At 41.7% G+C, this 26,942-nt stretch overlaps 1 protein-coding gene across 1 annotated transcript; it reads left to right on the top strand.

Moving 5' to 3' along the window:
* Nucleotides 1-17,966: 17,966 nt before the first annotated feature.
* Nucleotides 17,967-24,567, top strand: LOC146571540 (olfactomedin-4-like). Its single transcript, XM_085280787.1, has 7 exons — nucleotides 17,967-18,097; nucleotides 18,190-18,312; nucleotides 18,405-18,623; nucleotides 19,253-19,406; nucleotides 21,495-21,722; nucleotides 23,516-23,684; nucleotides 23,942-24,567. Exons 1-7 carry the CDS (start codon nucleotides 18,044-18,046, stop codon nucleotides 24,393-24,395), a joined length of 1,401 nt encoding a protein of 466 aa, XP_085136913.1. The 5' UTR covers nucleotides 17,967-18,043; the 3' UTR covers nucleotides 24,396-24,567.
* Nucleotides 24,568-26,942: the final 2,375 nt, after the last annotated feature.

Here is a 26,942-nt window from a genome sequence, read left to right on the forward strand (position 1 = left end):
TTTTCGTCACTACTTCAGAGCCTTCAAAACATCTGCACAGATGTGAAACTCTAAAGAGGCCAAACTCTAGAATTTCACAACAGCTATCGTCAACTCAGGAGTTTTACACTTCCTCACTTCTTTTATGCAATATCTTTTTTTTTTATTTTGCAATATCCTCTGCTTATACCTCTGTTTACAAACTCATTTATGAAACTTCTCACGCAGTTCTCAATAACGCCAGAAAAAACTCAACACCTGGGCAAACAAACCCAAACATGTTTTATACTTTAGATTAGGTTGTTATTTGAACCTTCTGAGGTCTACTTGATGATTGGTGGTGACCCCTAACCCTAAGCATATGTTTTCCAGCAGCGACAGAGTGAAAATGCAAATATTTTTTGTTGCATGTAGGAAAAAATAAAAAAAAAATTGTCAAGATTTGGGAGAACAATTTTGATAAAGAACAAAATTCATGTCTTCTGACTACATAGATTTTGGTCATCAGTAATGATGACGTCAGGGGTGACAGCGTGGCAGGTGAGCTTGTCAAAGCTAGGAGGTAGAATTTCTTGTTTTCTTAGTGTATCGTGTTAAATTAGTGTTGATATGTAGCAAACTGTGATCTATATTACAGCAAGAGCTCTTCGACCAAACTAAAAGAAAATCCAGCATTACTTTAAGACATGAACATCATAAATTAGGCTCATCTCATCTGGGACCCAACTGTTGACTCTATCCATCATTAAATTTCCAGTTAAAGATGTGCAAAATACTCCAAATACTGTAAGCATGGGAAACTAACTGTAACACTAAGTGTAGGGGTACCACAGTTAGAGAAGTTAAGCATCTATTTGTATTTAACAATGAACACTTTTGAGTGAAACTGGATGGCTGGACAAAGCAGTTAAGGTCAGTTCAAAGCAAAGACCAGAGCAGAGCAGATGGTGACGGTCCTGGAGCAAATGGTACATTCTCTAACGTCCAGGATGACGTGAAGATGGAAACCAGGTAGCAACAATGACCACCTGAAAGCCAGAATAACAGAGGAGCAGTAGATTTTAAAAAATGGGGAACAGACACTGATTGGAGTGGGGAAGTTGTGGTAATGAACAAAGTAGTAGGAAAAGTCCATACATCCATGAATGCAGATGTGAGAGCAAAGATTTCCAAGGCATCATGCCATCAAATGTCAAATGTTGCCAGCACAATAAAAAGGCAAGTCTAGTTTTGGGTCTGTGACCCAGTGTTTTGTGTTGTTTATTATTAATAGTCTTTGCTTTTGTTATATTTAGAATTGCTAGTCTTTGGTTTCAGTGTTATTTAGAGGTCTTAGTCTTTTGGTTACTGTCTCTGTCTCAATGTCTAGTCTACGTCTTTGTGATTGTCTCGTGCTTCCTGTTTTACTTTGATAGTCCCTGTCTTATAGCTGTATATTCAGCTTTGTCTCTTCCCTGTCTTGTAATGTCTGAATAGCCCCAGTTGTTTTTCCTTCATGTTTCCCATTCCCTCGTCATCCCTCTGTAGATAGCCCTGTGTCTTTTTCTGCTTGTTGCTGGTTCGTCTACGTGTTCTCATGCATTTCTCCCGTGTATCACCTGCTGAGTTCTTCATGTTCCCCGGTCCCGTGTCTCTCATCGTTGGTCTGCACGTTTCCCCATTTTAAGGTTTTTATGTTTCATTTCTAGGTTTCTAGTTCGAGGCTTTTTGTAGGTGCTTTCAGTTTAGGTTTTTGTGTTAGTCTAGTCGCTGCCAGCTGCCGTTTGTATTTCGCTTGGCCACTGTAAATAAAGCTCACTCTCAGTAAAGTCAGTGCCTGCACTTTGGGCCTTCTCGCATCTCTCCACACGTCTAACACCGTGGCCGTGACAAGTTTCCTTTGCAAGAGTTACCTCTCTGAGAAATTATAATTTAAAGCACCCATATCATGTCACTGGAGCCCATATGACTGTTTCTCTGACTGTGCAATCAGCAGTCATAGCTGTCTGAAGAAGACTGTGAATGTGGTCTTCATGGTGAAAAATCCATGACTCTGCAATGTTGTGTTTGCCCAAACAGCAGAGCAGTGGAGTACTGCAACAGATCATCAACCATTACAATCAGTGACCTAAACACAGCTGAGATGGTTTGGGATGAGCTAGAGCAGCGGTTCCCAAACTGTTTTTGCTAGGCCCCCCTTTTGTTTTACAAGACAAATCGTCACGGTGTGATTATTTTACATTTAGTTGTTTTTTTCCTGTGTAATAATATTCAGCATTGCTATCAATACATTTTTCAAAAATACCTCTCTGGGCAAAATGGGTTCAAAATATAAACGACTGTGGGATACTGTTTGTCCGTGATTTAAACCGAGGGAACAAATCGTGACAGGACTCGTGACTCTCGTCAGTAATTAAGATTTAAGCCCAGGGAAAGGTGAGCTCTGGGCCAGAGTGCCATTAGTGTGCTTACAGCTAGTGAGCTGAGTGTTTGCGGTGTTTGCAGCTAGTAAGCTGTGTTTTTGTGGTTTACAACTAGTGAGCTGCGTGTCTGTGTTTGCAGCTAGAGAGCTACACTCTTTTTGACTTACTTTGTACTTTATTGACTAACACTTGAGTTTTGTTTGTTTCTTTAAACGGTGATAGTGGCTTGTCCGTCTCTTTTAGTTAGTATTAATAGAAACTTCAATAAAACTCTTTGATTTAACCATTTTGCCTCTGTCTCCTTTTCCTGACCCGGACACCTTTTGTTACTCCCCCCCCCCCCCCCATCGCCTGGACCCCTTTAGGGGAACGTAACAAGTGGGGGCTCATCCGGGATTGTTGAAAAGGGAGTTTCGAGTTTGAATTGGTTTTTGATCATCTTGCTTTTTTTCACCTTTAGAGATTCAACTTCCCCAACTACCAAGTTAAGTTAGGTGAGTGTCCAGCTGAGCTTATTAAGTTCTTCCTTCTGGCACTCTTTTGTTGTTTTGCCTTTCTTATTTTCAGAGTAATCCTGGGTGGGGATAAGTTCCCTGTTGGGGGTAGGCAATTCAGGGCTCCGGTCGCTGAAGCTTTGCCTTTCAAGTTGCCTCGAGCCCAGCACGCTCCAGAAGATAGGTAGGTATAGTTTGGTGTGCTTAGGAACTGGGTAAGTTGTATTTGTTAACGTGTGTGCAGAAAGAGGTAAATTGGTCAGTTAAAGTAAGTTATGTAGTTCTCCATTAATTGGTTAATTGTTCGGTAGTTTCTGAGTGAGTTGGCAGAGAGGTGTGGTGGTGTCCTAATTAGGGTGTGTTTGCTAAGCCTTCTCCGCCCCCTAAATGGATGATACAGCTATTAGTGCACAGGTGTTTAGAAGCTCGTTTGTAAGTAATAACATCCACCTGGTTCCCGTTTTCTGTGAATCCAGTGTTGAGAGCTTCTTCAGGGAAGCTCACGAGACCTCTCGTTGAGAATCAGGGAGGAGAGCGGGATGGATGGCAGCGGCGTCTGCTGGCAAAACTGGTTGGCGCGATGCCGAAAATTCAAACCTGGTTGGCAGTCCACCCGTGCCCATTAGTGTGAAAATGGATGATCTGAAAAGCAAAATCAAAGGAGGGAATGTGATTTCTGTGGTCAGATTGAAAGCAACAAAAGATGGACTTGAGGTGGATATGTTAGTATGCCTGGGTCGTTGACCCAGGGTTTTTGAGTTTATTATATTATTTATAATTTCTAGTCTTTGGGTTTTTGTTAGAGTCAGGTCTTATGGTTTGTCTCTGTGTAATCCTTAGTTGCTGTCTCCCCTGTCCGGTATATCCCCGTGTCCAGTCAGTGTCTGTGTCTGCCCTGGTCCCACGTCTCTGTTCCCTCTGTTGTAGTGCCTGCATGTGAGTCTGTGTCTTTGTTCAGTCTGTGCTATGTGTTTTCTGTTTTACTTTGAAGGTCTCTGTCTTATCTCAGTGTGTGCAGTTTACGCTTCCTTGTCTCGTCAGTTCTGATTTGCCCCAGCTGTGTTTCCCTCCTGTTGTCCATTCCCTGATTGCTCCCTCTATGTATTTAAGCCCTGTGTTTCAGTTTGTCATTGTCGCGATCCACCTTTATCTTGCTGTGTGTTTTGTCTGCGTAGGTGTATTTTGTATTCTTAGTTTTTGTTACCTTTTTGAGTTCAGCATTAAAGCCGTTTTGAGTTACTTTCTGTGTCCGGAGTCTGCACTTTGGGTTCTTCTCCTGCCTGCACACAGCCGTCACATAACAGGATAGTGAAAGTATCCTGGTACACTTTGAAGAAGGAAACCTGCCAAGGAAAGTGTTTTTGGGTTTCATTAGTTATCCAGTTCGAGCCTATGTTCCCAGAACTCTGAGGTGCTTTAACTGTCAAAGGTTTGGACACCTAGCGAAAAACTGTAAGGAAAAGAGGAGATGTGCTCGGTGTGGTGGAGATCACGAATATGGGAAATGTGGAGATGGAGTTCAACCCAAGTGTTGTAGTTTTGGTGGGAGTCACAGTGTTGCGTATGCTGGATGTGAGAGAATGAAACAAGAAACTCGTATTCAAAAAGTGAGGGTGGAGAAGAAGATCTCCTATGCTGAAGCAGTGAGTGAGTGAAAAGGTCAACGTCAACCCAGGACGGGGTGCATCTCGGGATCAAGAAGTTACTCGGATCAACACGAATGGTGTGGTTATTGATAAGATGGCGTTGGTTACATTCATTGCAGGAGTGCTAAACACCACAGCTGATGTGAGATCTAAGCAGGAGAAAATTCAGCTCATTGTTAAGGCGGCAATTAACCATTGGGGGTTAGTAGGACTGACATGGGAAGAAGTGAGGGACAACCTCAATTTTCAGTCAAGTCAGGAAACATGATGTTCCTTTCTGTACGCATGGTACTTATTCTTCAATGGAATGCAAGGAGTCTGTTGGTCAATGGCCAAGAGTTGAAGCATTTCATCAAACTACTTGGTGTCAAACCGGATGTCATTTGTGTACAGGAATCTTGGCTTAAGTCTAATTTGGATTTTGTGTTGTATGGATACAAAATAATAAGAAATGACAGGGACCGTGGTGGAGGGGGAGGGTGTGCAACGTTTGTCAAACAAGACATTCCATATAGACTCCTGGGTAAAGGCGATGATTTGGAGTATATTGCTATTGAGGTTTCGGACAGGAATGAACCAAATGTTATTGTGAATTTCTACAGTCCTTGCGCCAGACGGGAGCTGCCGCGTCTCCGTTCAATTGAAGGCAGTGACTGTCGTAGAGTTATTTGGTGTGGGGATTTTAATGCCCATGGCAGAGTGTGGGGAGGCACGCACACAGATAAAAATGGTAAGGTAATTGAGGAATTGATGGATACATGCAATTTGGTGTGCCTGAATGATGGTAGGGGGACCAGATGTAATGTTGTTAATGGAACAGAGTCCGTTTTGGATTAAACTCTAGTCTCAACTGTCCTTGCAGGCATAAGTCAGTGGACCATCAGAACAGACACTACTATAGGTAGTGACCATTATCCTGTTTTCTGTGATGTTGGAGGGAAGATACGAGTATCTCTAGGAGAGGTGCATAGGAAGTGGAGTTTTCATAGGGCGGACTGGACAAAATTCCAAAAATTATGTGAGGAAACGATTGACAAGGTTGATGAGTCTGGTAGCGTTGATCAAATGAATAATCAGTTTGCTGAAGTACTTGTGGTAGCCGACCAAAGCCTCAATCCCGACCAGTAAAGGCAATGTCAGTAGGACTTTGGTGCCGTGGTGGACAGAGGGATGTCGAATTGCTGTAAAGGAAAGAAACAAGGCGTTTAAATTTCTCCAAAGAACCCTTACTGTACAAGCTCTGATTGCATACAGAAAAGCAGTGGCAGTGGTCAGGAGGACAGTGAGACAAGCAAAGCGGAGCAGTTCAAATCAAATCAAATCAAATCACTTTTTTATTGTCACATCACATGTGCAGGCACACTGGCACAGCACATGCGAGTGAAATTCTTGTGTGCGAGCCCCACAAGCAACAGAGATGTGCAAACACAACAACACAAACGAGCAAAATACAAGAATGGCCAACCTGAAACTAATAAATATATGTACAATATATAATAGTGTATGCATTTCTGGATGTGTATACTAAATATTTTCCTACGTGTGTGTGTGTGTGTGTGTGTATACACATTTTTACAAATTAAATAGTAAAAAAATAAAATAAAATAATAATAATAAAATATATAAAATATACAGAGTTGAATATGTGCAAAACAAGTGGCATTTATATACAGTGTGGAGTGCATAATGTTGAAGTTCCAGTAGTGAAGCTGAGGTGTCTATGACGTGTTCAGCAGTCTGATGGCCTGATGGAAAAAGCTGTCTCTCAGTCTGCTGGTACGGGACCGGATGCTGCAGAACCTCCTTCCTGATGGAAGCAGTCTGAACAGTTTATGGCTGGGGTGACTGGAGTCCTTGATGATCCTCCCCGCTTTCCTCAGGCACCGCTTCCTGTAGATGTCTTGGAGGGAGGGAAGCTCACCTCCAATTATCCGTTCAGAGCACCGCACTACTCGCTGGAGAGCTTTGCAGTTGTAGGCGGTGCTGTTGCCATACCAGGTGGTTAGAGGTTAGAGGTTGTTCTGTTCTAAAATAGGAAGAACCACTCCAGTGGGGGAGGTCTGGGGCATGGTCAGAAGAATGGGAGGTGACCGGCGGGAATGGGATTACCCAGTTCTATCTTCAGGCCAACTGAACTTTGTAACAGCTCAGGAAAAAGTGGAGGTTATGGTGAAAACTTTTGCTAAGATTCATAGTTCTGATAACATATCAGTGTTGGGAAAACACAGAATGTGCCGCACTAAAACACAGTATTCGGAGGCTCTAGTACGAAAGGCGCATATAGGTAGTAGTTTGGATGTGGTGTTTTCTTGGGAAGAAATGGTGAGAGCACTTCAAAAAACAAAGCCCACAGCCCCGGGAAAGGATCAAATTTGTTATTTAATGTTGAAGAACCTTGGTACGAAAGCGCTTAATAAACTGCTGTGTTTGGTTAACACAGTTTAGATTAAGGGTGAGCTCCCAAGTACTTGGAAGGAGGCTGTTATTGTGCCAATACAAAAACCCGGGAAGGATCCATCTAAACCAGTTAGCTACAGACCAATTGCTCTTACATCAAATGTGTGCAAGTTAATGGAACGTATGATAATGGCAAGACTGTCTTTTGAGCTGGAAAGAAAAGGGGCTTTAGCCGATTACCAAAGTGGTTTCAGGACAGCTCGGAACACAACTGATGCTATTATTAGACTTGAGAATGTTGTTAGGAAAGCGCAGGCCACTAAAGAGTCTGTTTTGGCAGTGTTTTTTGACATAGAAAAGGCATATGATATGTTGTGGAGGGATGGGCTTTTAATCAAGTTGCATAAGTTGGGTATTGGTGGCAGGACATTCAATTGGGTCCAAGACTTTTTATCTGGTAGGAAGATCCAAGTGCGAATTGGGTCTACAATTTCTAGTCAGTGCATAGTTGAGAATGGAACGCCACAGGGCAGTGCGATTAGTCCCCTGCTTTTTGTTATAATGATCAATGATGTTTTTTCTGATGTTCCTGAGGGAATTGGGAGGTCTTTGTTCGCTGATGATGGTGTGTTATGGAAAAAAGGAAGAAATATTGAGCACCTAGTGGGCAAGGTTCAGGAGGCTGTAAATATGGTGGTTGAGTGGGGATTTGACTGGGGATTCAGGTTTTCGGTGGAAAAAACAAAAATGATGTTCTTCACCAAAAGAAAAGTGAGTGAGACTTTGACATTGAAACTGTATGAAAAGGTAATTGGGAAAGTGAGCTCTTTTAAGTACTTAGGTGTTGTGTTTGATTCGAGACTGACATGGAGGGAGCATATTGACCGGATTGAAACCAAATGCAAAAAAGTTATTAATGTTATGAGGTGTGTAGCTGGGAGGGGTTGGGGAGCGAGCTCTTCTGCTTTGAAAAGACTTTACCAGGCATTAATTAGGTCGGTCTTTGATTATGGGTGTGTGGCATATGGTTCAGCAGCTCCTTCTGTGTTGAGACGTTTGGATGTTCTGCAATCGGAAGCCCTTAGAGTGTGCTGTGGAGTTTTTAAAATGTTTCCAGTCAGTCCCCTACAGGTGGAGATGGGAGAAATGCCCCTAGATCTTAGGAGGAAGCAAGTGTCTGTGAATTACTGGGTTCATCTTGGTGGTCATAGTGACGCACATCCCACAAAGGAGGTACTTCTGGAATGCTGGGAGTATGGAAGAAGTCAGAAGGATCATTTTGGAAAGGTGGGGAATCAGTGGGCTAAGGAATGTCAGGTGTATGAACTTAAAATATGTCCTGCAGTGGTGTTCTCTGTGGTTCCCCCATGGTTATTGGAGACCCCTCCTGTGGACTGGTACTTGCTGGATCTGAAGAGAAAATTGAAAGGCAGAGTCAATCTTGTTTCAGCATTTCATTTTCACAGCTTGACTGAATACCCTGAATGTGTTCATGTGTTCACGAATGGTGCCAAAAGTCCAGTTACTGGAAGTACAGGGTTTGGAATAGCAGTCCCGTCAAAAAATATTGGAATAAACGGACGCACTTCGGATGGACTGGCAGTGTAAACGGTTGAAATGGTAGCAATTTTGGTAGCATTGAAATGGGTAGAGTGTTCAAAAATCAGGCAGGTGGTAGTGTGTTCTGACTCGGCAGCTGTTCTTTCAAGTCTACAATCATTTTGTTCGAAGACAAGGCAGGGCATGCTGTATGCTATTCTGGAGACTATAAGCAGGATAAGGTGTTGTGGTGGCAATATTCACTTTCTTTGGGTGCCAGCTCATGTAGGGATCAGTGGAAATGAAAAGGTGGATAGGTTGGCAAAAAGAGCGTTGACTAAAAATAGGACTGAGATGGCAATTACGAGCAGTGGATCTGAAGCAAAAGGTATTGTTTGGAGGCAGGTTGTTCAGGAGTGGCAGAAGCGGTGGGATTCAGGGAGTAAGGGCAGACAATTGTATCATCTTAAGAAGGAGGTGGCAGAGAGTAGGTTGTATAGGGGTAATAGGAGAGATGAGGTGGTCATTACCAGGCTTAGACTCGGACATTGTGCATTAAATAAAACACTAGAGATGATAGGAGAACATGAGACGGGGCTTTGTGGAGTGTGCCAGGAGGAGGTGGAGACAGTAGAGCATGTAATACTGCGGTGCAAGGGTTATGATGTGGAGAGGACAGTTCTGCAGAATAGGTTGACGGAGCGGGGAATTGGGGAATTTAATCTGAAGAGTGTGTTGGAGGGTAGTAGGGCACAGGTGAGGGAACTGGTGGGGTTTCTGAAGGATATAGGTGTTTATGAAAGAGTGTAGGTTTTTTTTTTGTTTTTTTTGTTTTTTGTTTTTATCCAAATTGTAAACTCACTGTCTGACCCATACTCCGGAACAGTAGGAGGCGGTAATGCTCCTTTATGTTGGTTGCCAACCGCCGTTAAACACAAAGAAGAAGAAGAAGAAGAAGAAGAAGAAGAGCTTCTTCAGTGTGTTTGAAAGCATAGCAACTGCATCACAGTGGCCTGAAGACGTGTGGGGGGTGGTGTTGCTGTGTAAATTCACAGGTAGGGCTCAGGAAGCTTGTTCTGGTCTGTCTAGGGAGACTGCCTAGTTTATGAAAAGATTAAAAGTGCCGTCCTCCTAGCCTATGAACTTGTACCTGAGGCCTATAGGCAGCATTTTCGAGGTTTGGAGTTGGCACAGGGTCAGTCCTACCTTGACTTCGCTTGGGAGAAGGCAAAGCTTTTTGATAGGTGGTGCTCTGCAAGCCAGGTTAACAATTTGGGGTCGTTACGTGAGCGCATGCTTGTGGAGGATTTTAAAAACTCTGTTCCTGAGTGTATTGCTCTTTATTTAAGTGAACAAAGGGTTTCCACATTACAGCAGGCTGCCACACTGGCAGATGAGTTCACCCTAAGTCATAAAATAAATGCTATTGAATGTGATACCCCTCTATGCCATAGTACATCTTGGAGAGGTAAGAGTGGGCCAGCTAACAAGGGTGAAAAAGTTGGTGGTTTCAAGACCCAAAAGGAAGCTTTGTTTCTTCTGCCACAAACCTGGACACCTTGTTGCTAACTGTTTGAAGCTGAAACTCAAACAGAAAGCACACTCAAAGCAAAAAGTGACTGCTTTGATAAAAGTCAGTCGTGGTTCTCAAACTGACAAGGTTGCCAGGCCTACTAAAAGGCTAAACCTGGAGCACAATTGCTCAGTAGCACCCTGTAATCAGTGTAAGAGGTCAACTAGCCCTGAGGTGCTGCTGGTTGACAGTGTCCCAGTTCCTCAAGATTACCTGAAGGTGGACAGATCATGTATAACACCACCACTCAGACGTGCACCCCTTGCTAACAAACATGTCTGTGTTTCAGTAAAACCTGCTAGCTGCCTGCTGGGTTCTCCACATGTGATGGTTCGAAGCCCTGGCTATCACATGGGACACTGTTTCGAGGGTCTGGGGCCACTCTCAGTCAATGTTGTGAACCCACTGAGATGGGGTTGGCAGCTTCCGCAGGAAATGCCTAACCGTTGCTATGGGGTTTGGTAGGTGGAAAGCCTACTGTTTTGGTGTTGAAACAGTTATGGATTTGATTAATTGTTTTGTTTATCATAATCATTTGACAAACCACAGGTTTGTATTTATGGGAAGGGGTGTTACGGCCTTGTTACTTGCAAAGCAATTCATAGAAATATGTAAATGTGACAAATATACAAAAACTATAAACTCATCACTGCAAAATCTCCAGTGTTAAATTAACAATTTCGACACTGTTTTATTAACACTTTTGACAGCGTTATATTTCTACCAGTAACCTAGTCAGTGTTAAAGATTAACAATGACTAACATTAGCAGTGTTGTTTGTCTAACACTGAAATATTACTAGCATCTTTAGTTATTTTCCAGTGATAGAAAATCAGCACTGCTCAGTGACTAGCTTACTGTTGGAAATATAACACTGTCAAAAGTGTTAATTTAACACTCAAAAGAGCAGACACATATAGACACTTTCTAGTGTCAATTTAACACTGGAGATTTTGCAGTGCATGAAGGGGGAAAATACTCAGAATAGTTCTTCCACTGCATTGCCTAAATCAGGTTTGCCTGTTCATTAATAACGTTTATATAATTGACAATAAAATGAAACTAGAGTTCTGTATAATTGACATGTATTCTCACGTTATCTGGATTATTTGGAAATTTAAGCTACCGAAATTAAATGTTGTCAGCACTCTTAATGGGTGTGATATTTCCTGAGTTCAGTGCCAAGTGGTCACTTTCTTTTCCTAACTTTTGTAACATGTTAAATACAGAAGCTGTTTGCACATCTCAGGAAATCTGAAAGGTTCAAATACATGTTAATCACACTTCCCTCACAGGATTTCCCAACAACATGCCACAGAACTGCATTTTGAACGACCTCTGTCCTTTTGAGTGTATAAGTTGTGTTGCTATTAACCCTCTGAGGTCTGACCTTAACCAACAACAAGTGTTTGTGAACTAAAAATAAGGAATGTGGGATACTGTTTGTCCGTGATTTGAACAGCCCAGCGTGTGCTCCCGACGAAGGGAAAACCAATCCTGCAGGGAGACCTACCTCGGCACTTGTGCAGGTGAAACCAAAGGGCAGATATGCTTCACCATATTTTCTAGTGTTTGGCTTAGAATGAAGTTGGCTTGGAAACATATTCAGCGATGCTTCATCTCCTGCTTTGCGTTTGTGGAGGCGCCCCATGCTACCAGTGTCCAAGCGTTGTTTTTTTTGTTTTTTTCCCTTTACATACCGCGCCCTCCCTGCAATGGCTCTGCACCCCCCCCTAGGGGGTGGCCCCCACACTTTGGGAAGGTCTGAGCTAGAGTACAAAGTCAAGGGAAAACAGCTGTCAAGCAAGCTCCAGGTGAAACCATGAAGATATTTAAAGTATGCAATGCTGTTAACATCGGTCCAGTCAACAGTGACCCGTTTAGGCTTAGGTTCACATTTACCTCTTTACAGGGAATTGTTAACCATCTCGCACCACTGAAAGGGAAATCTTTTAACAGGACTGCAACCTATTTTAACCACATTTTTGTTTGGCATCCGAATCAGAATACTTTATTAATCCCGAAAGAAATTAGGGTTACAGCTGGCAGCACGCTAATGGCGCATGCGCACTTACAAAGGAACCTTCTGACCAAACTTTACACAAACAACACATTGGGGAGACATGTCAGAAAGGTAGGCTGATAGGAAAAAAAACAACGACAATACATAACATGAGGTAAGAGGAGGAGAAAAAAACTCCACTCAGACTAAGCTCCTAGTGGGAGAACAGTTTGATAACAGAAAAAACACCTCAGCACAAAAAGCACATGACTATCAATACACCATAGAAACACAAGACAAGCAACAGGGGCGGGTAAAGGGTAAGAGAGAGCCGGTGGAGACAGCGCATCCGGTCCTGCAGCGTGTCTGCGCTGGTCCAGTCGACCCGCCATCTTCCCCGGTAGGGCACAAGCATCGAAGGCGTTTGGAAAGGGAGGGGGGATCAGTGTGTGCATATCAGTGTATGTGTGTGTCCAGAGTTCAACTGAGACAGTGTCCTTCGCCCTGCCAGGCTAAGTAAACAGTCTTCCAGCCAACCCAGGTGGCCTTGCTCCATGCAAGGCCCATTCCATATGGGGGGAACAGTCTAAACACAGTCGTTATCAGGGTGTTTTGTTCAGCTCCAGCCTTGAGGCTGCAGCTGGTGCCGAAGGGGTCTGCGCATGAAGTGATGATGGTTTTTACTTCAGAGCGAACAACTCATATGAATTTCAAAGCTGTTCTAACAGTCCAACACTGGTCTCTCAATCTCCTGTTGGAGAGCCGTGAGCTTTCTATGATGTTATCCAAACTTACGTTCCGTGATGTTGTCATTCTTTTTGCTCAAAGAGCAGGTTCTGAGAACTCACGACCGCAGTGCACTTCCCCAAGATGTGATTGAATTAGCGCTCAAAGGTGTTATTGGAGCTAGCCCCTCCAGATATAATCCAGTTTTTCACTCAGAGGTCTTGTTCTTAGTATTCACGGCAGCCGTGTGTTCTCCAAGATCTTCTCCGTGCTGCACACAATGAGCCCATTTTGAGAAACTCACGCCTCGTCCCATCATTTCAATCCCAGCGGGCAGCCTTGTGGGGGTTTGAACAGTCGGTTCCGTTTCCTTAATTCTTCGATAAGTCAGGGCCAAGCCAGCTCCGATCAGCAAGAACCCTGTTATCATGGTTCCAAATAGGTAGATATCTTCAGCAGTCAGGCTCACCCAAGCCCAGACTTCTCGTTGAGAAGGGGTGTCAATTGCATTTAGGGACCAGTTGATCAAATCCATAATTCCTCTTTTAGGTTTTAGAGAACAGACTGTGAGAGTGTTCCAGGGAAAAGTAAGTAAAAACACAAGACAAGACAAGGACATAAGCAGCTAAGCAGGAAAGATAAGGGCAGGAGAGGAGAAAAGTGCGACCGCCTTCGCTGAGAGCCAAAAGAGAAAAAGAGAAAAAAATGGCATGTGGCTAAAGTGCAACCTAACCCTAACCAGTGTTGGGTAAGTTACTTTAAATTAGCAACTTAGTTACATTACTAGTTACTTCTATCAAAAGTAACTCCGTTACTTCAAGTTACTCGTTACTTTCAAAGTAACTAGTTACTAGGGAAAGTAACTTTGGTTTTACTCAGAATTCTCTTGTTAATGTGTTGCTTCCATAACTTTGCAGTCTTCTAGCTTGCTTAATTGCCACAAGTGCACTGTGCCACCTACCAATAGAAAGGAAAAGATAATGTGCATATTTCCACGAGAGAAACCCCACGCCTGGACCGTTGTTGACCGCCACCATGATTCTAGCCTACGTCACAGCGTCATGTGCGCCTTTTACATCCAACACAAAAACTGCAGTCGTGGTGCTTTCGATTGTACTCAGAACTCGGAAATTCTGCCATCCGAATAGGAAGATGTAGGTAACACCAGACTGCAGATGAGCTGCATACAGGGCTGGACTGGGACAAAAAATCGGCCCGGGCATTTTGACTAGAGACTGGCCCACCATTATAGGAAAAATCATAAAGCCTTTGAATGAAAACAAACGCTGTTCTGACAGTGATGTTCACTGTTCTGATGGTATATATGCATCAATCTATCAATCGTTTGTAAGATTCAGATAATTATTTTTTAAAAGCGAGACATTTTAAATGAGAATAAGAAAGAAAAGTATTTCTTTGTGCCCCCCTTTCCCTGTTAATGCCCTACCTGCCCCCCTGGCAACACTTTGCTAGATCCGCACCTGCACAGTTACCAGCTGTCAGCTACATAAAAAAGGATCCTGGTGTTATTTGTCTCTCAGAAACAGTTCATAACTTCCCTTCAACTCATTCATGTCACCTAAAAGGTAAACCTGTTTCTCCATCACAGCTCTGATGCTTCAGTAAGGACATCTCCTGGTTTCATCTTCATGTTTCCCTCTCACCAGATAACCAAACCGACATCATGACCAGCAGCTTTACAGCTGTGGCCCAGCAAACATCAGCTGATACTAGAAATTAATATTAAATAAATTCTAACAACAGCTGATCAAGCTTAAACGTGCTGCTGTTGTTTAGCGCGACATCCGCTGGTTTCTTCTTTCTGGGGCAAAGTGGGTGATAAACAAACGAGAGAGAAAAGCTGATCAGCTGATCATTGATCAGTTTCATGATTGAAGTAGAAACAGGAGAGGGAGGGGGGAGAATGAGAGAAGAGGAGGCAGCTGTGCAGCAAAGACACAGAATAACTCCAGCTTTGTGTCTTTTTTATTGTAGCTGAAGTTCGGGACAAACTGTTCCTTTTCAGCTCAATAAGAAACGTATAATATTTTCTCTGAATACCAGACGATTCCGTTTTTTTACAGGATGGTTGGCAACTCTACTAACCAACCTTATGAACAAAATAAATTTCAACATCAGTAACATCATAGCACCCACCCAGCTATATAGAAACTCCGTCATGCTAGCTAATATGCAGTACGAAAAAGTCAGCATAACGAAAATAAACTCCACCTAAACTTGGTTTATATCTGACCCAGATAGACTGCAGGGCCCTATTTCAGGAAGCCGGTTTAGTGCAAACTCTGAGTAAGTATACCCTGAGTTAAAGAAAACTCTGGGTTTTCGGTTTCACAAAGCGAGTTTAGATTAATTCTGAGTGAGTTACTATGACGACACACTCCGTGAAGCTAAAATGCCCCCTAGCAGGTTTACTTCAACTAACCCTGACCTTCTCCGCCTCTTTGTCAGAAACCTGACTGTAGGAAGTGTCAGACATGGCGTGCTCCTTCCTTGAAGAGCCAGTAGATGTTGAAGCCCAAATTCGCATGTTATCGGCATATGCTGCCATCAGAATTTCGGCCTCAAGCGCTGTAAAATACATTGACCGCGCCTTCTTTCCCTCCGTCTCCATGGTGACTCGCTTAATCTGTGCTCCACTAATCAGGGCTTTATGTATCCTCGTGTGCGCGCTTAACTTGGGGTTAAAGCAACTCCGCGTTGACTGAACTAATTGTTATCAGCCTTTGTGAAACCGAATATTCCGAGTTGGACAGTTCGGGGTTACTCAACCCTGTGTATCATTTTTCACTCTGAGTTTTCTAAACCGGCTTCCTGAAATAGGGCCCAGGTCATAACTTCTTACCTGAAGTTCAGCTCACCTGACACTCGGACCGGCGGCTGCCTCGGGTCTCTACTCCTCCTCCGTCCCCTTTCCCTCCTCCACCTGCTGGCCTCCACCACTTGCTAATGCTACTAAATCTGTGGAAGCTCCGTGATAGGCACCTCAAAAAGTAACGAATAATGACCCTAAATCCCAGTAACGATTAACGCGTTCCTGATTTTGGCATAACTAGTTACCGTGCTCGTTACCACAATAATAACGTAGTTACTGTAACGCGTTACTTAATAACGCGTTAGTCCCAACACTGACCCTAACCCTAAGTGGTTTGCTTGTGACCAAGTGGCTGTTAGTATGTAACAAGATGGCTATCACAGATTTGCTATAAAAAACATCTTGATGATCCTCGAAGCATTTGGGAAAATATTTTGTGGACTCATGAAACATAAGCTTCACTTTTTGGAAGGCTTTGGAGTCACATCAGAGCTGGTATCAAACTTGCAAAGCAATTCATAGAAATATGTAAATGTGACAAATATCCAAAAACTATGAACTCATCACTGCAAAATCTCCAGTGTTAAATTAACAATTTCGACACTGTTTTATTAACACTTTTGACAGCGTTATATTTCTGCAGTAACCTAGTCAGTGTTAAAGATTAACAATGACTAACATTAGCAGTGTTGTTTGTCTAACACTGAAATATTACTAGCATCTTTAGTTATTTCCCAGTGATAGAAAGTCAGCACTGCTCAGTGACTAGCTTACTGTTAGAAATATAACACTGTCAAAAGTGTTAATTTAACACTCAAAAGAGCGGACACATATAGACACTTTCTAGTGTCAATTTAACACTGGAGATTTTGCAGTGCACGAAGGGGGAAAATACTCAGAATAGTTCTTCCACTGCATTGCCTAAATCAGGTTTGCCTGTTAATTAATAACGTTTATATGATTGACAATAAAATGACACTAGAGTTCTGTGTAATTGACATGTATTCTCAGGTCATCTGGATTATTTGGAAATTTAAGCTACCGAAATTAAATGTTGTCAGCACTCTTAATGGGTGTGATATTTCCTAAGTTCAGTGGTTCAATACAGAAGCTGTTTGCACATCTCAGGAAATCTGAAAGGTTCAAATACATGTTAATCACACTTCCCTCACAGGATTTCCCAACAACATGCCACAGAACTGCATTTTGAAGGACCTCTGTCCTTTTGAGTGTATAAGTTGTGTTGCTATTAACCCCCTGAGGTCTGACCTTAACCCACCCTAACCCTGTATTTTGGAGAAGAGCAAAGCAGACGTTTTTTTTTTTCCTTTTTGGGGGGGTAAAATTTGTTTTCCATGTGTTGCAGTTAGAATGGTTATTTTCTGTGTTGCCCAATTGCAAGTCTTGGAGAAAAATTTAATAAAAACAAAAATGATATATTCTGATTGCAGAGGTTCAGAGTTCAGAGGGTTATGGTTGGGGTCATCACCGACAATGGCTTAGACCTCAGATGGTTTAGTCTGCCTAAAGCTAATGTGTTTAAAAGGCAAAGTACTACATAACTCCAATCCCGTGCTACGTGATATTTTTGGCTTTTGAGAATTTTTCAGGTGTTAAAAAAAAAAATCGACATTGTAATTTTTACACATTTTTACACATAAACCATAAACCAGAACAAATATTTTTTGTTTTTTTCTGTAGTGTGTTTAGCTTGCAATAAAAAGTGCCTTGATGCAACTGTTGTTGTGATCTGGTGCTGTATAAATTAAACTGTATTGAAGTGAAGAGCCCCAGGAGGAAAACGTGTCACAGAGCATGATAATATTTTAGGGATGTCATAAAAGTGTTACTCTGACAAAGTAGCTCTACCAGGATCTCCAACTCAGTATCTGGAGGATGTGCAGGAGGTCCAACCTCTCTATGTGAAATGCATAACTGGAAATGTGTGCAAGGTCCGTAAGACCAAGTACAAAAGATAAGAGTTCATTTTGAAATCAACATCTTCTAGTTTCTGAAAATATGCTTGTTCAGCATGTAGCTCAAATGCAACCCAACCCTAGCAGTATTCCTAAGCCACTGGCTGATTCCTGGTGGATGCTGAAGTTAAAGGATCTGATGCTAACATTTTGGTGTTTTGGGAATATGAGTAATAACTGTTTGGTGGATGACAGACCTTTTCCAAAAAGTCTTTTTTGTGCTTCTCCAAACAAAGTGTTTGTTCTCCTCATCAGTAATGGAGCAGCAGGACCCCCATCTGTCACTCGTTCAATTTTTCCTCATCAGGTAGAAAATTTCATGTGTTGCTGCAATCCCAACCACAAGAGGGGAAGTGAAACTCAACACACGCTCACAGTAGAGCTTAATGGGAGTGTACACAAGTTAGCTGCTGCAGTCACACACATGCCAAAATCACACTAAGACACTTTCATGCAGTTCTGCCGAGCGATCCAACATGAAGCTGTATGTGATTGTTCCACTGTGTGTGCTGTTTACCATCACCCAGCAGGTAAGAAAACACAGAAGACATTGTGATATTTTAATTAAATTAACTGCTTTTTATTAACTGATTTTTGCTTTGTTTAACATTTTAAATTTCAGATATCTTTGTCTGAGAATTGTGTCTGTGAATTTGCACAATCTGAGAAAAGTTTCCCTCATGACAAACTGGAAAGAGTTCAAGGTGCTGCCTTAGACTGCAACAGCAACCTTATGCCACAGAAGGTATGTGTGTGTATGTGTGTGTGTGTGTGTGTGTGTGTGTATGTATGTGTGCATTCATGCTAAGTACTTTATAGCCACTGCTCTGCCTGCAGATTATAAAGCTGGAGAGTTTGCTCCTTGGTTTGGATCGCCGTCTGCCTGTACTGGAGAAGGATGTATCGATGCTGGAGAAAGAAGATGATGGAGAGCTCTACGGTGTTCTCAGCCTCTACGTCATAGAGAACGAAATGACTGAGATCAATGAGCTGATTGATAAGCTCAACAGCACCAGTCTGGAACAGGAGCGTGTTACTGCTGCGACAACTCAACAGGTAAATTCACAAACAGATGAGGCATTATATTAAGAACTTGCTTTTCAAGTCTCGATCGCGTTTTAACGTAGAATGCTTTTTTCACTTGATCTCTGAAGTCTTGGTACTTGGCAGACAAAGCAAATGGTCACTCTGACTTACACACATCTAAAATAATTTACATTCCCATTAGAACCTTTTCAAAATGAGTTACTGAAATTGATGTTTTTGAAGCTACTGAATTCTATAAATTCTGCAATGACAGAAATACATCATAACAACACTATAGTCTGCTTAGTCACAGTACTGCTATGACTTGGCCTTCTCACTGTATGTGCCGAGCCTGGCAGCCTTCCCAAAAAGTAGTCTGCTTCTCTAATTCACAGACTGCTCAGTGGTTGCTCTTGTTTTCCTCAAAGACTGCTCCTAATTAAAGGCTCAACACAAAGCATTGTTTCTACCTGTAGAATAAATGCTTTGTCTAATTTTTATCCATGGCAAGGTCTTCAGTCAGGCATAAACCCAGCCTTACTTAATGCACCATTTTCATGTGTCAGCTTGTATTTTGAGTAAATGCTCATTCAAAACTCTTACCATATTTTACGTGCAAATAAAATGAGATTTTGATCAGATATCTGTGCTGATGTCAGCTTCAGGACCTGAGAGAAGAGATGCAGGAGCTAGAGACATTTGACACAATGCAAGTGGTGAAAAGACAACAAGCCAACCAACGCCTGAAGAGGGACCTGCAACAATGCAAGAACGGGCTTCATCCCACCCACCAACCCACTGAGCCTCCACATGGTAATCCCCAAAAGCTTCCTTTATGCAGCTCAAAGCGATCTGACTATAGCATAGCATTTGCATATCTCCACACCTGCACAGATACCCAACATTAATTTGGCAGATATCAAAAAGTGTGCTATTTAAGCTGCTTTAGCATGTCCACATTTCTGCAAGCCACTTTAAATTCAATTCAATTTTAGTTTTAGTTATATAGCGCCAAATCACAACAACAGTTGCATCAAGGTGCTTTATATTGTAAGGTAGACCCTACAATAATACATACAAAGAAAAACCCAACAATCAAATGACCCCCTATGAGCAGCACTTTGGCGACAGTGGGAAGGAAAAACTCCCTTTTAACAGGAAGAAACCTCCAACAGAACCAGGTTCAGGGAGGGGCGGGGCCATCTGCTGCAACCAGTTGGGGTGAGATAAGGAAACAGGATAAAGACATGCTGTGGAAGAGAGACAGAAATTAATAATAAGTATGATTTAATGCAGAGAGGTCTATTAACACATAACGACTGAGCAAGGTGACTGAAGAAGAAATACTCAATGCATCATGGGAATCCCCCAATAGTGTACACCTATTGCAGCATAACTAAGGGAGGATTCAGGGTCACCTGGTCCAGCCCTAACTATATGCTTTAGCAAAAAGGAAAGTTTCAAGCCTAATCTTAAAAGTAGAGATAATGTCTGTCTCCCGAATCCAAACTGGAAGCTGGTTCCAGTTCAGTTCAGTTCAGTTCAGTTCAGTTCATTTTTATTTCAAACATTTCAAACATGTGCCTTCACAATCATTACAAAATATCATTCCATTATTTGTTTGAAAAGGAGTAGGCTGAAGTATTTACTTATTTGTCCCTACCCCCTCAAGTTTTACCTCTCATTCATTTAATTTTTTTTTCTTAAATTAAACAAACAACATATGAAACATATAAACATATGAAGTAAAACAAAACATCATGGAAGCTGGTTCCACAGAAGAGGGGCCTGAAAACTGAAGGCTCTGCCTCCCATTCTACTTTTACTCTAGGAACAACAAGTAAGCCTGCAGAGTGAGAGCGAAGTGCTCTAATAGGGTGATATGGTACTACAAGGTCATTAAAATATGATGGGGCCTGATTTTTTAAGACCTTGTATGTGAGGAGCAGGATTTTGAAATCTGGATTTAACAAGGAGCCAATGAAGGGAAGCCAAAACAGGAGAAATCTGCTCTCTCTTTCTAGTCCCTGTCAGGACTCTTGCTGCAGCATTTTGGATTAACTGAAGGTTTTTCAGGGAGGTTTAAGGACATCCTGATAATAATGAATTACAGTCGTCCAGCCTGGAAGTAATAAATGCATGAACTAGTTTTTCAGCATCACTCTGAGACAGGATATTTCTAATTTTAGAGATGTTGTGCAAATGGAAGAACGCAGTCTTACATATTTGTTTAATATGGGCATCAAAGGACATGTCCTGGTCAAAAATGACTCCAAGGTTCCTCACAGCGTTACTGGAGGCCAAGGTTATGCCATCCAGAGTAAGAATCTGGTTAGATATCATATTTCTAAGATTTTCAGGGCCGAGTACAATAACCTCAGTTTTATCTGAATTAAGAAGCAGAAAGTTAGCGGCCATCCAGGTCTTTATGTCTTTAAGATATTCCTGCAGTTTAACTAATTGGTGTGTGTTTTATGGCTTTATGGGTAGATAGAGTTGGGTGTCATCAGCTTAGCAGTGAAAATGTATGCGGTGTCTTCTGATGATACTGCCTAAAGGCAGCGTGTATAATGTAAACAGAATTGGTCCTAGCACTGAACCCTGTGAAACTCCAAAATTAACCTTAGTGTGCGAAGAGGACTCTCCATTTGTAAGCAACAACTTTGCAACCAACTTCCAGCACAGAGCTTTGTTCTGTACTGGAGTTTTGCTGCTGCTCTCCACTTTCCATGAAAGGCCCGGAGCAGAGCAATGCAACCAAACATTAACTCTTGCAGATATAAATAGTAGTCTTACCTTGACTATAATCCTGCTGAATGAACTACTAATGCCATATATGGGAAGAAATCGGCCATGCAAATTAACACTCTCGCTTTGTTTCCTTTAACATTTTATCCTCAGGTAATTGTCCCTATGGTCAGTTTCTGAATATAAGTGAACCGAGGGTCTACACAGCAGGAGAGTATCCTGGTTCATACAAGTATGGTGCCTGGGGTCGGGATCCCAAACCAGAAGCCGGGAAGGAGAGTTGGTATTGGCGGGTAATATTGACTTCCAGCAACAGATATGCCCACTACGTCCGTTTCTATTCCACCTTGAGCTCCCTCATCATTGGGGTGAGCGTCCCTGGTAAGAACCTGTCCTTTTGTAATATTTTTTGTGGCATACTGGGGAACATTTAAGTGTAAACTATTTACAGTACGGAAGGCAAGGTGTAGACTGACTTTCCTCCAATAAAAAAACGTAAGCTAGAACTAAACACTTCTGCTAGTCACACTACAGAGTCAGTTCCCAAAATTGTGGAAATGTAAGTTGTTTCACAAAAGGCACAAAAGCAGAACTGGCTCTATAACAGCATCACGTTTAGGGATGAGTATCAAAAACCAGTTCTTGTTGAGAACAGCTGAGGTTGTTGAGGTTCCCACTGTTTCAAAATTCCTTGGAATTGTCGATATCGATTCCAGTCGCCCCGAATGACGTCACCACATTGCGGAGCGTCATTTACCTGGCAGGAAACATGGTGGCTCAAACACTCAAAAGTGTGGTTATACTTTACAAGAACTGATGACAACACGGCAACTTGCAAAGTAGATATTTCATTTAAGGGAGGAAACACTACAAATATGCAAAAACATTTGCTCACAAAACACGCGATGACCTTAAATGAATGTCGTGTTTTTAATTCCGCTCCGGACTCGTGAATCTCAACCCAGCAGCAGCGGTAACGTTTGCACGTCCTCTCCCGTTAATGCGGCAGGTAAATAATCAACTACCAGTGCATATTATGTTAGCGCGATCTGCCTTATTACAAAACCTGCCATTACTGTGCATTTAGGTGACCGTGATGAGAGAGACAGAGTCTGGCTCAGATGCTGGCAGTTCTCACTGCAGTCTACCGGTAGCGTCTCCTTTCAGGCCAGGATAGACGAATGTCACCGAGCAGTGACTGAGTTTGTGGTAAAAGGCTTGCACCCATTTGCCACAGCAGATGCCCCCGATTTTCGCTAAGTGAATGTGTTTAATTGTAGGCAGGGACATTACTGGATATTCTTGTGTAATTGCTACAGAATAATTTATGTTATACTTTGTTATTGCTACAGGAGAATATTTATTTTATTATTTTACATTTACATTTTTTTTCCTGGGGCCCCTGTGACACCCCATTGAAGAGCCGTAGGTTGGATCTCTTAAGATCTCACTGTTGGGTTTGTAAGGCCATGTTACTTCTAAATTTCTATCTTGTTCAAAGAGAAGATATAAAGCAAAGTTCTAAGCTAATCGACCTTAGTGTTCTCCTTTTAAAAAAAGAATCGATAAGAGAATCAATAAAGAATCGAATCGTTAAACAGAATCGAAAATGGAATCGGAATCATGAAAATCTTATCAATACCCATCCCTAATCACCTTGCTCTGTCTATACTGCCAGTCTAAAAGTAAGTTGTAGATAGTGACTCCAGTAAACTCCTCCAGTCTCTCAGTAGTTTTTTTTTTTTTTTTTTTTTTTTTTTTAAAAACACAGCATGAATCATGCGAAATCTTCTGATACTTTCAAAATCCGGCTCTCTTCCTGACAATCTCAGCACCAAAGGTTCACCCTGAAGGTGTAACTAATTTTAAAGAAAATTCAGTCAATCCTTAAACTTTTTAAAAAGCTAGGCACTGCTGGTTTTAGCAACATTGGGTCAGACGGGAATACACTTCAAATTTGTTGAAGGCTAATTTCAGCAGAGGATTGACACACAAGAGAATGTTTGTGATCCTGAAAATAATTTAAACAATAATCAAAGACCAATGAAAAGATGTACCCACCAAAAAAGCACAATTATTTTTTTGTGGATAATATAAAAACAGTATTATAAAATGTAATAGGTTTTGTTTTTTAATCAGGCTTGTCAGTTATTATCTTTTTCTTCCTTTTTCAGGCAACGTCCAGATCAGTCCCTCAAATCCAACTACCAACACCATCCAAGGTCCAAATAATGTTCTGTATGGAGGCGCTTTGTACTACAACTGTTACAACAAGGATGCCGTTTGTCGTTTCAACCTCACTTCCAAAATTGTTACCACCTTACATCTACCCAAAGGAACCAGGTTGATTCACTTAACTCTGTTTTTAAAAATGGTTATTTTGTAATAAAGATAATAAATACAGTTTTTATTTTTATAACAAGAATAGCAAATACTCTTTTTACTCATATTTTACTCAGTATAAATATTAGTTTTGCAAACACTCTCATGGGAAATATATTCTTTTAAAAAGGAGAAACCATAAAGTACAGGTCTTTAAGAGATAAGCAAACATGACATTTTTTGGTGTAAAACATTCATTTCTGTCCTCTGTTAATCAGGTACAATGCAAAGGGTAACTTCTGCAACCTTGAAGAATGCTACCAATGCACTGACCTGGACCTGGCAACAGATGAGTCTGGCATCTGGGTGGTCTACACCACCACCCAGGACTTTGGCAACTTGGTTCTGTCCAAGGTGGAAGAGGGTGAACCACCAAAGCTCGGACAAACCTGGCACACTTCAGTCTACAAGCAGGCAGTGACCAACACCTTCATGGCCTGCGGCGTCCTCTACGCCACACGTTACGTCAACCAAGAGGTCGAGGAGATCTTTTACTCCTTCAACCCCGTGACGGGACAGGAGAGGTTCAACGTTGGCATCTTCATGAAGAAGTTGGCTCCTAACATTCAAGCCCTGAACTACAGCCCTGTGGACCAGATGCTTCATGCCTACTGTGACTCCTACATGGTCTCTTACAAGGTGCAGTTTGAGTTACTGGATAATCAGTCCTGAAGCTAAATACTGACTCCAGTAATAGTTACTAAAGAATAAAAACAAGCATTGAATTTCTGAAAAATGACACATACTATACACAATATGCATTATCAATTTACATACTAAACCAATTTACTGTTGTCTCTTTCTTTTTACTGTTTTCCTTCAATCAATTAAAAGCATACACTTCTGGTGTGGTTTTATTCAGTGTTATATTCAGGCTATGTTTCAAAAGTCAACATGGAGCTACTGGTATAAATTTAGATCAAGTAATTGTATAGGAAGTGTAGAATTTAACTGACATCAGCTTTACAAAAAGGGTAAAGAGCAACTCAGACGTAAAGAGAGATGTGGACAGCTTTGGAAAGCTTGAGCAAATCCACGTCATTGGTATATTATACGACTCCATCAGGAAGTCAGTTCAACTGGCAAACACATCTCACTTCTGAAAATTAGAAATATTTAAAGACCACAAGGTATGGTATTTCCACAATATTATAAAAAGATGCAATATCCTTCAGCAGACAAGGCCTCAGTGCTGGGTATTGCCTTCTGTACCAGAAATGACTTCTGATATTTTGCCTAATAGTTCCCTCATCTCCAACATCAGTTGGCTGAAACATGTTGACCCTTCTTCTCTCCACCTTCAAAATGTTTGATTTACAAGTTTACAAACTACAAGTTTCTGTTAGATTTGTATTCTTGATTGTCATTTATGCTTAGAAATATCTACTCATATATGCTTAGAGTGTTATAATCAATGTCATGTTGGTAGAGGTTTGATCCTTAATAGTCTGCAAAGGCTTTGTGTACATTCCAGAGTGTTCTGGCATTCACACCTACATCCTGGGAGAGGTCAAACCTTCTCTTATTGTTTTATGGTAGGATAAACGTAGCTATATCAGTTTTAGGCTAAGTGCCTTTTGTTTAGATGGACCACTAGACTCCTGGCACCAGCTTTGGGGAGTCTTCACAGGGTCACATCTTGACCCCCCCCCCCCCCCCCCCCCCCCCACACACACACACACACACACACACACACGCATGCTTACACAACGCACAGGCAAGGTACTCTTTGTGTGTATGTAGACGTCATATGTTAATGAACCTATGTATATTCATGTGAGCTCAATAAAAGGAGTGCTATGGGGAACCTGGCTGAGAGTCTGACGGAGGTCAAGTGGGTGGAACGACACTTGGCTCCAGGCAGGTCTCCCTCATGCATGAGTAACACAAAGAACTTTGCCTACTTGGTGTTCAATGCCTTTGCTGTGTAGTTAAATTGTCTCGTTCCAGCGGTGGGCCTGTGCTAGACAGAGCCAACAGTTTCCAAATGTATGTTCACATTATTTTCAAGCGTTTTAATGAGATGATCTACTTTGAATATTTTATTACTTGCCTACATTGTATGTATCTGGTATATGTTCCCATTACTCAGGTGTACAGTACATAGACTGCTAGCCAAAGCTAGCTTGCGTACAGAGAGCAAGCTTGTATAAGAACAGGCCTCAAACCACACTTTACCCTGTGGCCTCTGGCATCATAAACGCAATATTGCGCACTGGTTATGAAGAGAACCTTGAACCTTGAGCTGCTCTATATTAACCACATTTTTGGTGTCTAAGGGTGTCTCTCTATTAGGCTTCCCATGCACCCAAAACGTGACAGAAAACACCTGAGTCGTCAAATTCTGACGTAAAGTCTTTATTTCTCACTTGTTACTTGATCAGTACATTGACAGAGACAGTTTACTTTGTATATGTATTTATATAATATATTTAAACTTTACAGTACACATCTGGATGACAACGAAGTCGGTAAGAGTCTTACTGTTGTGAATAGAAACAAGCTCAGAGGGAAGATTCCCACAATATGAAACGATCCAAATGAGAAAAAAGAACTTATTGCTTAATACAAATTGGTCATAATGGCAGTAAGAAGAGAAATAGTGTTAGCACATGGACCAATAAAATACCATGAAGAGGTTACACCCTATTATTGTCTTTAAAAAAAATCTCCAAGAGAAGAGGAAAAGAAATACATTTTCTCACAATACGGTAATGTTAGAGTGCTCGGTTGGGGTAACCCGCTCTATAAATAAGAAGTATCTACAAGTGCAAGGAGGACCAAGGTCTATACAAACTGATCCAGCGCTAGCTTACAGGACCTGTGGACTTTCACAATTCAACTTCACTATTTAAAGACCTCGAAGAGGAAGGAGCAGATAGGAGATGGGTTTTCATGTACATGGTTAAATGTCAAAGATAAAAGAAATGGAAAACATAGTGAGGATGAGGTGTGGGTTGACAATACTGTACAGCACTTCAAAAAGGGACAAGATACATTCAGGAGCCCCCCCAGGCAGTTTGAGTCATGTAGGAGGATGGCAGAAAATAGCTTAGTGAACAGAAGAAACAGTGAAAATGATCACAAAATCTGCTACATGCAACCTTGAGTTTTTGTGAAGTTGGCCGATGAGGTTCTATAAGAACGTCTTTGATCTGATCCCTGTTTTCTGCGTTTTGAGACCATTACTGAATATTTCAAGCAATTCAACAATCTCTC

Source organism: Mchenga conophoros, linkage group LG7, assembly GCF_057382185.1.
Source record: "Mchenga conophoros isolate Kocher_MC1m ecotype Shallow Benthic linkage group LG7, M_conophoros_male_GT1.1, whole genome shotgun sequence".
NCBI classification, from domain to species: Eukaryota; Metazoa; Chordata; class Actinopteri; order Cichliformes; family Cichlidae; genus Mchenga; species Mchenga conophoros.

Bases quoted from the DNA above. Each gene is read 5' to 3' on its own strand.
- LOC146571540 (XM_085280787.1), top strand. From the start codon at position 18,044: ATGAAGCTGTATGTGATTGTTCCACTGTGTGTGCTGTTTACCATCACC. The intron at 18,624-19,252 runs GTAAATTCACAA...TGCTGATGTCAG, and splicing joins CTGCTGCGACAACTCAACAG to CTTCAGGACCTGAGAGAAGA. The intron at 23,685-23,941 runs GTTGATTCACTT...TCTGTTAATCAG, and splicing joins CATCTACCCAAAGGAACCAG to GTACAATGCAAAGGGTAACT.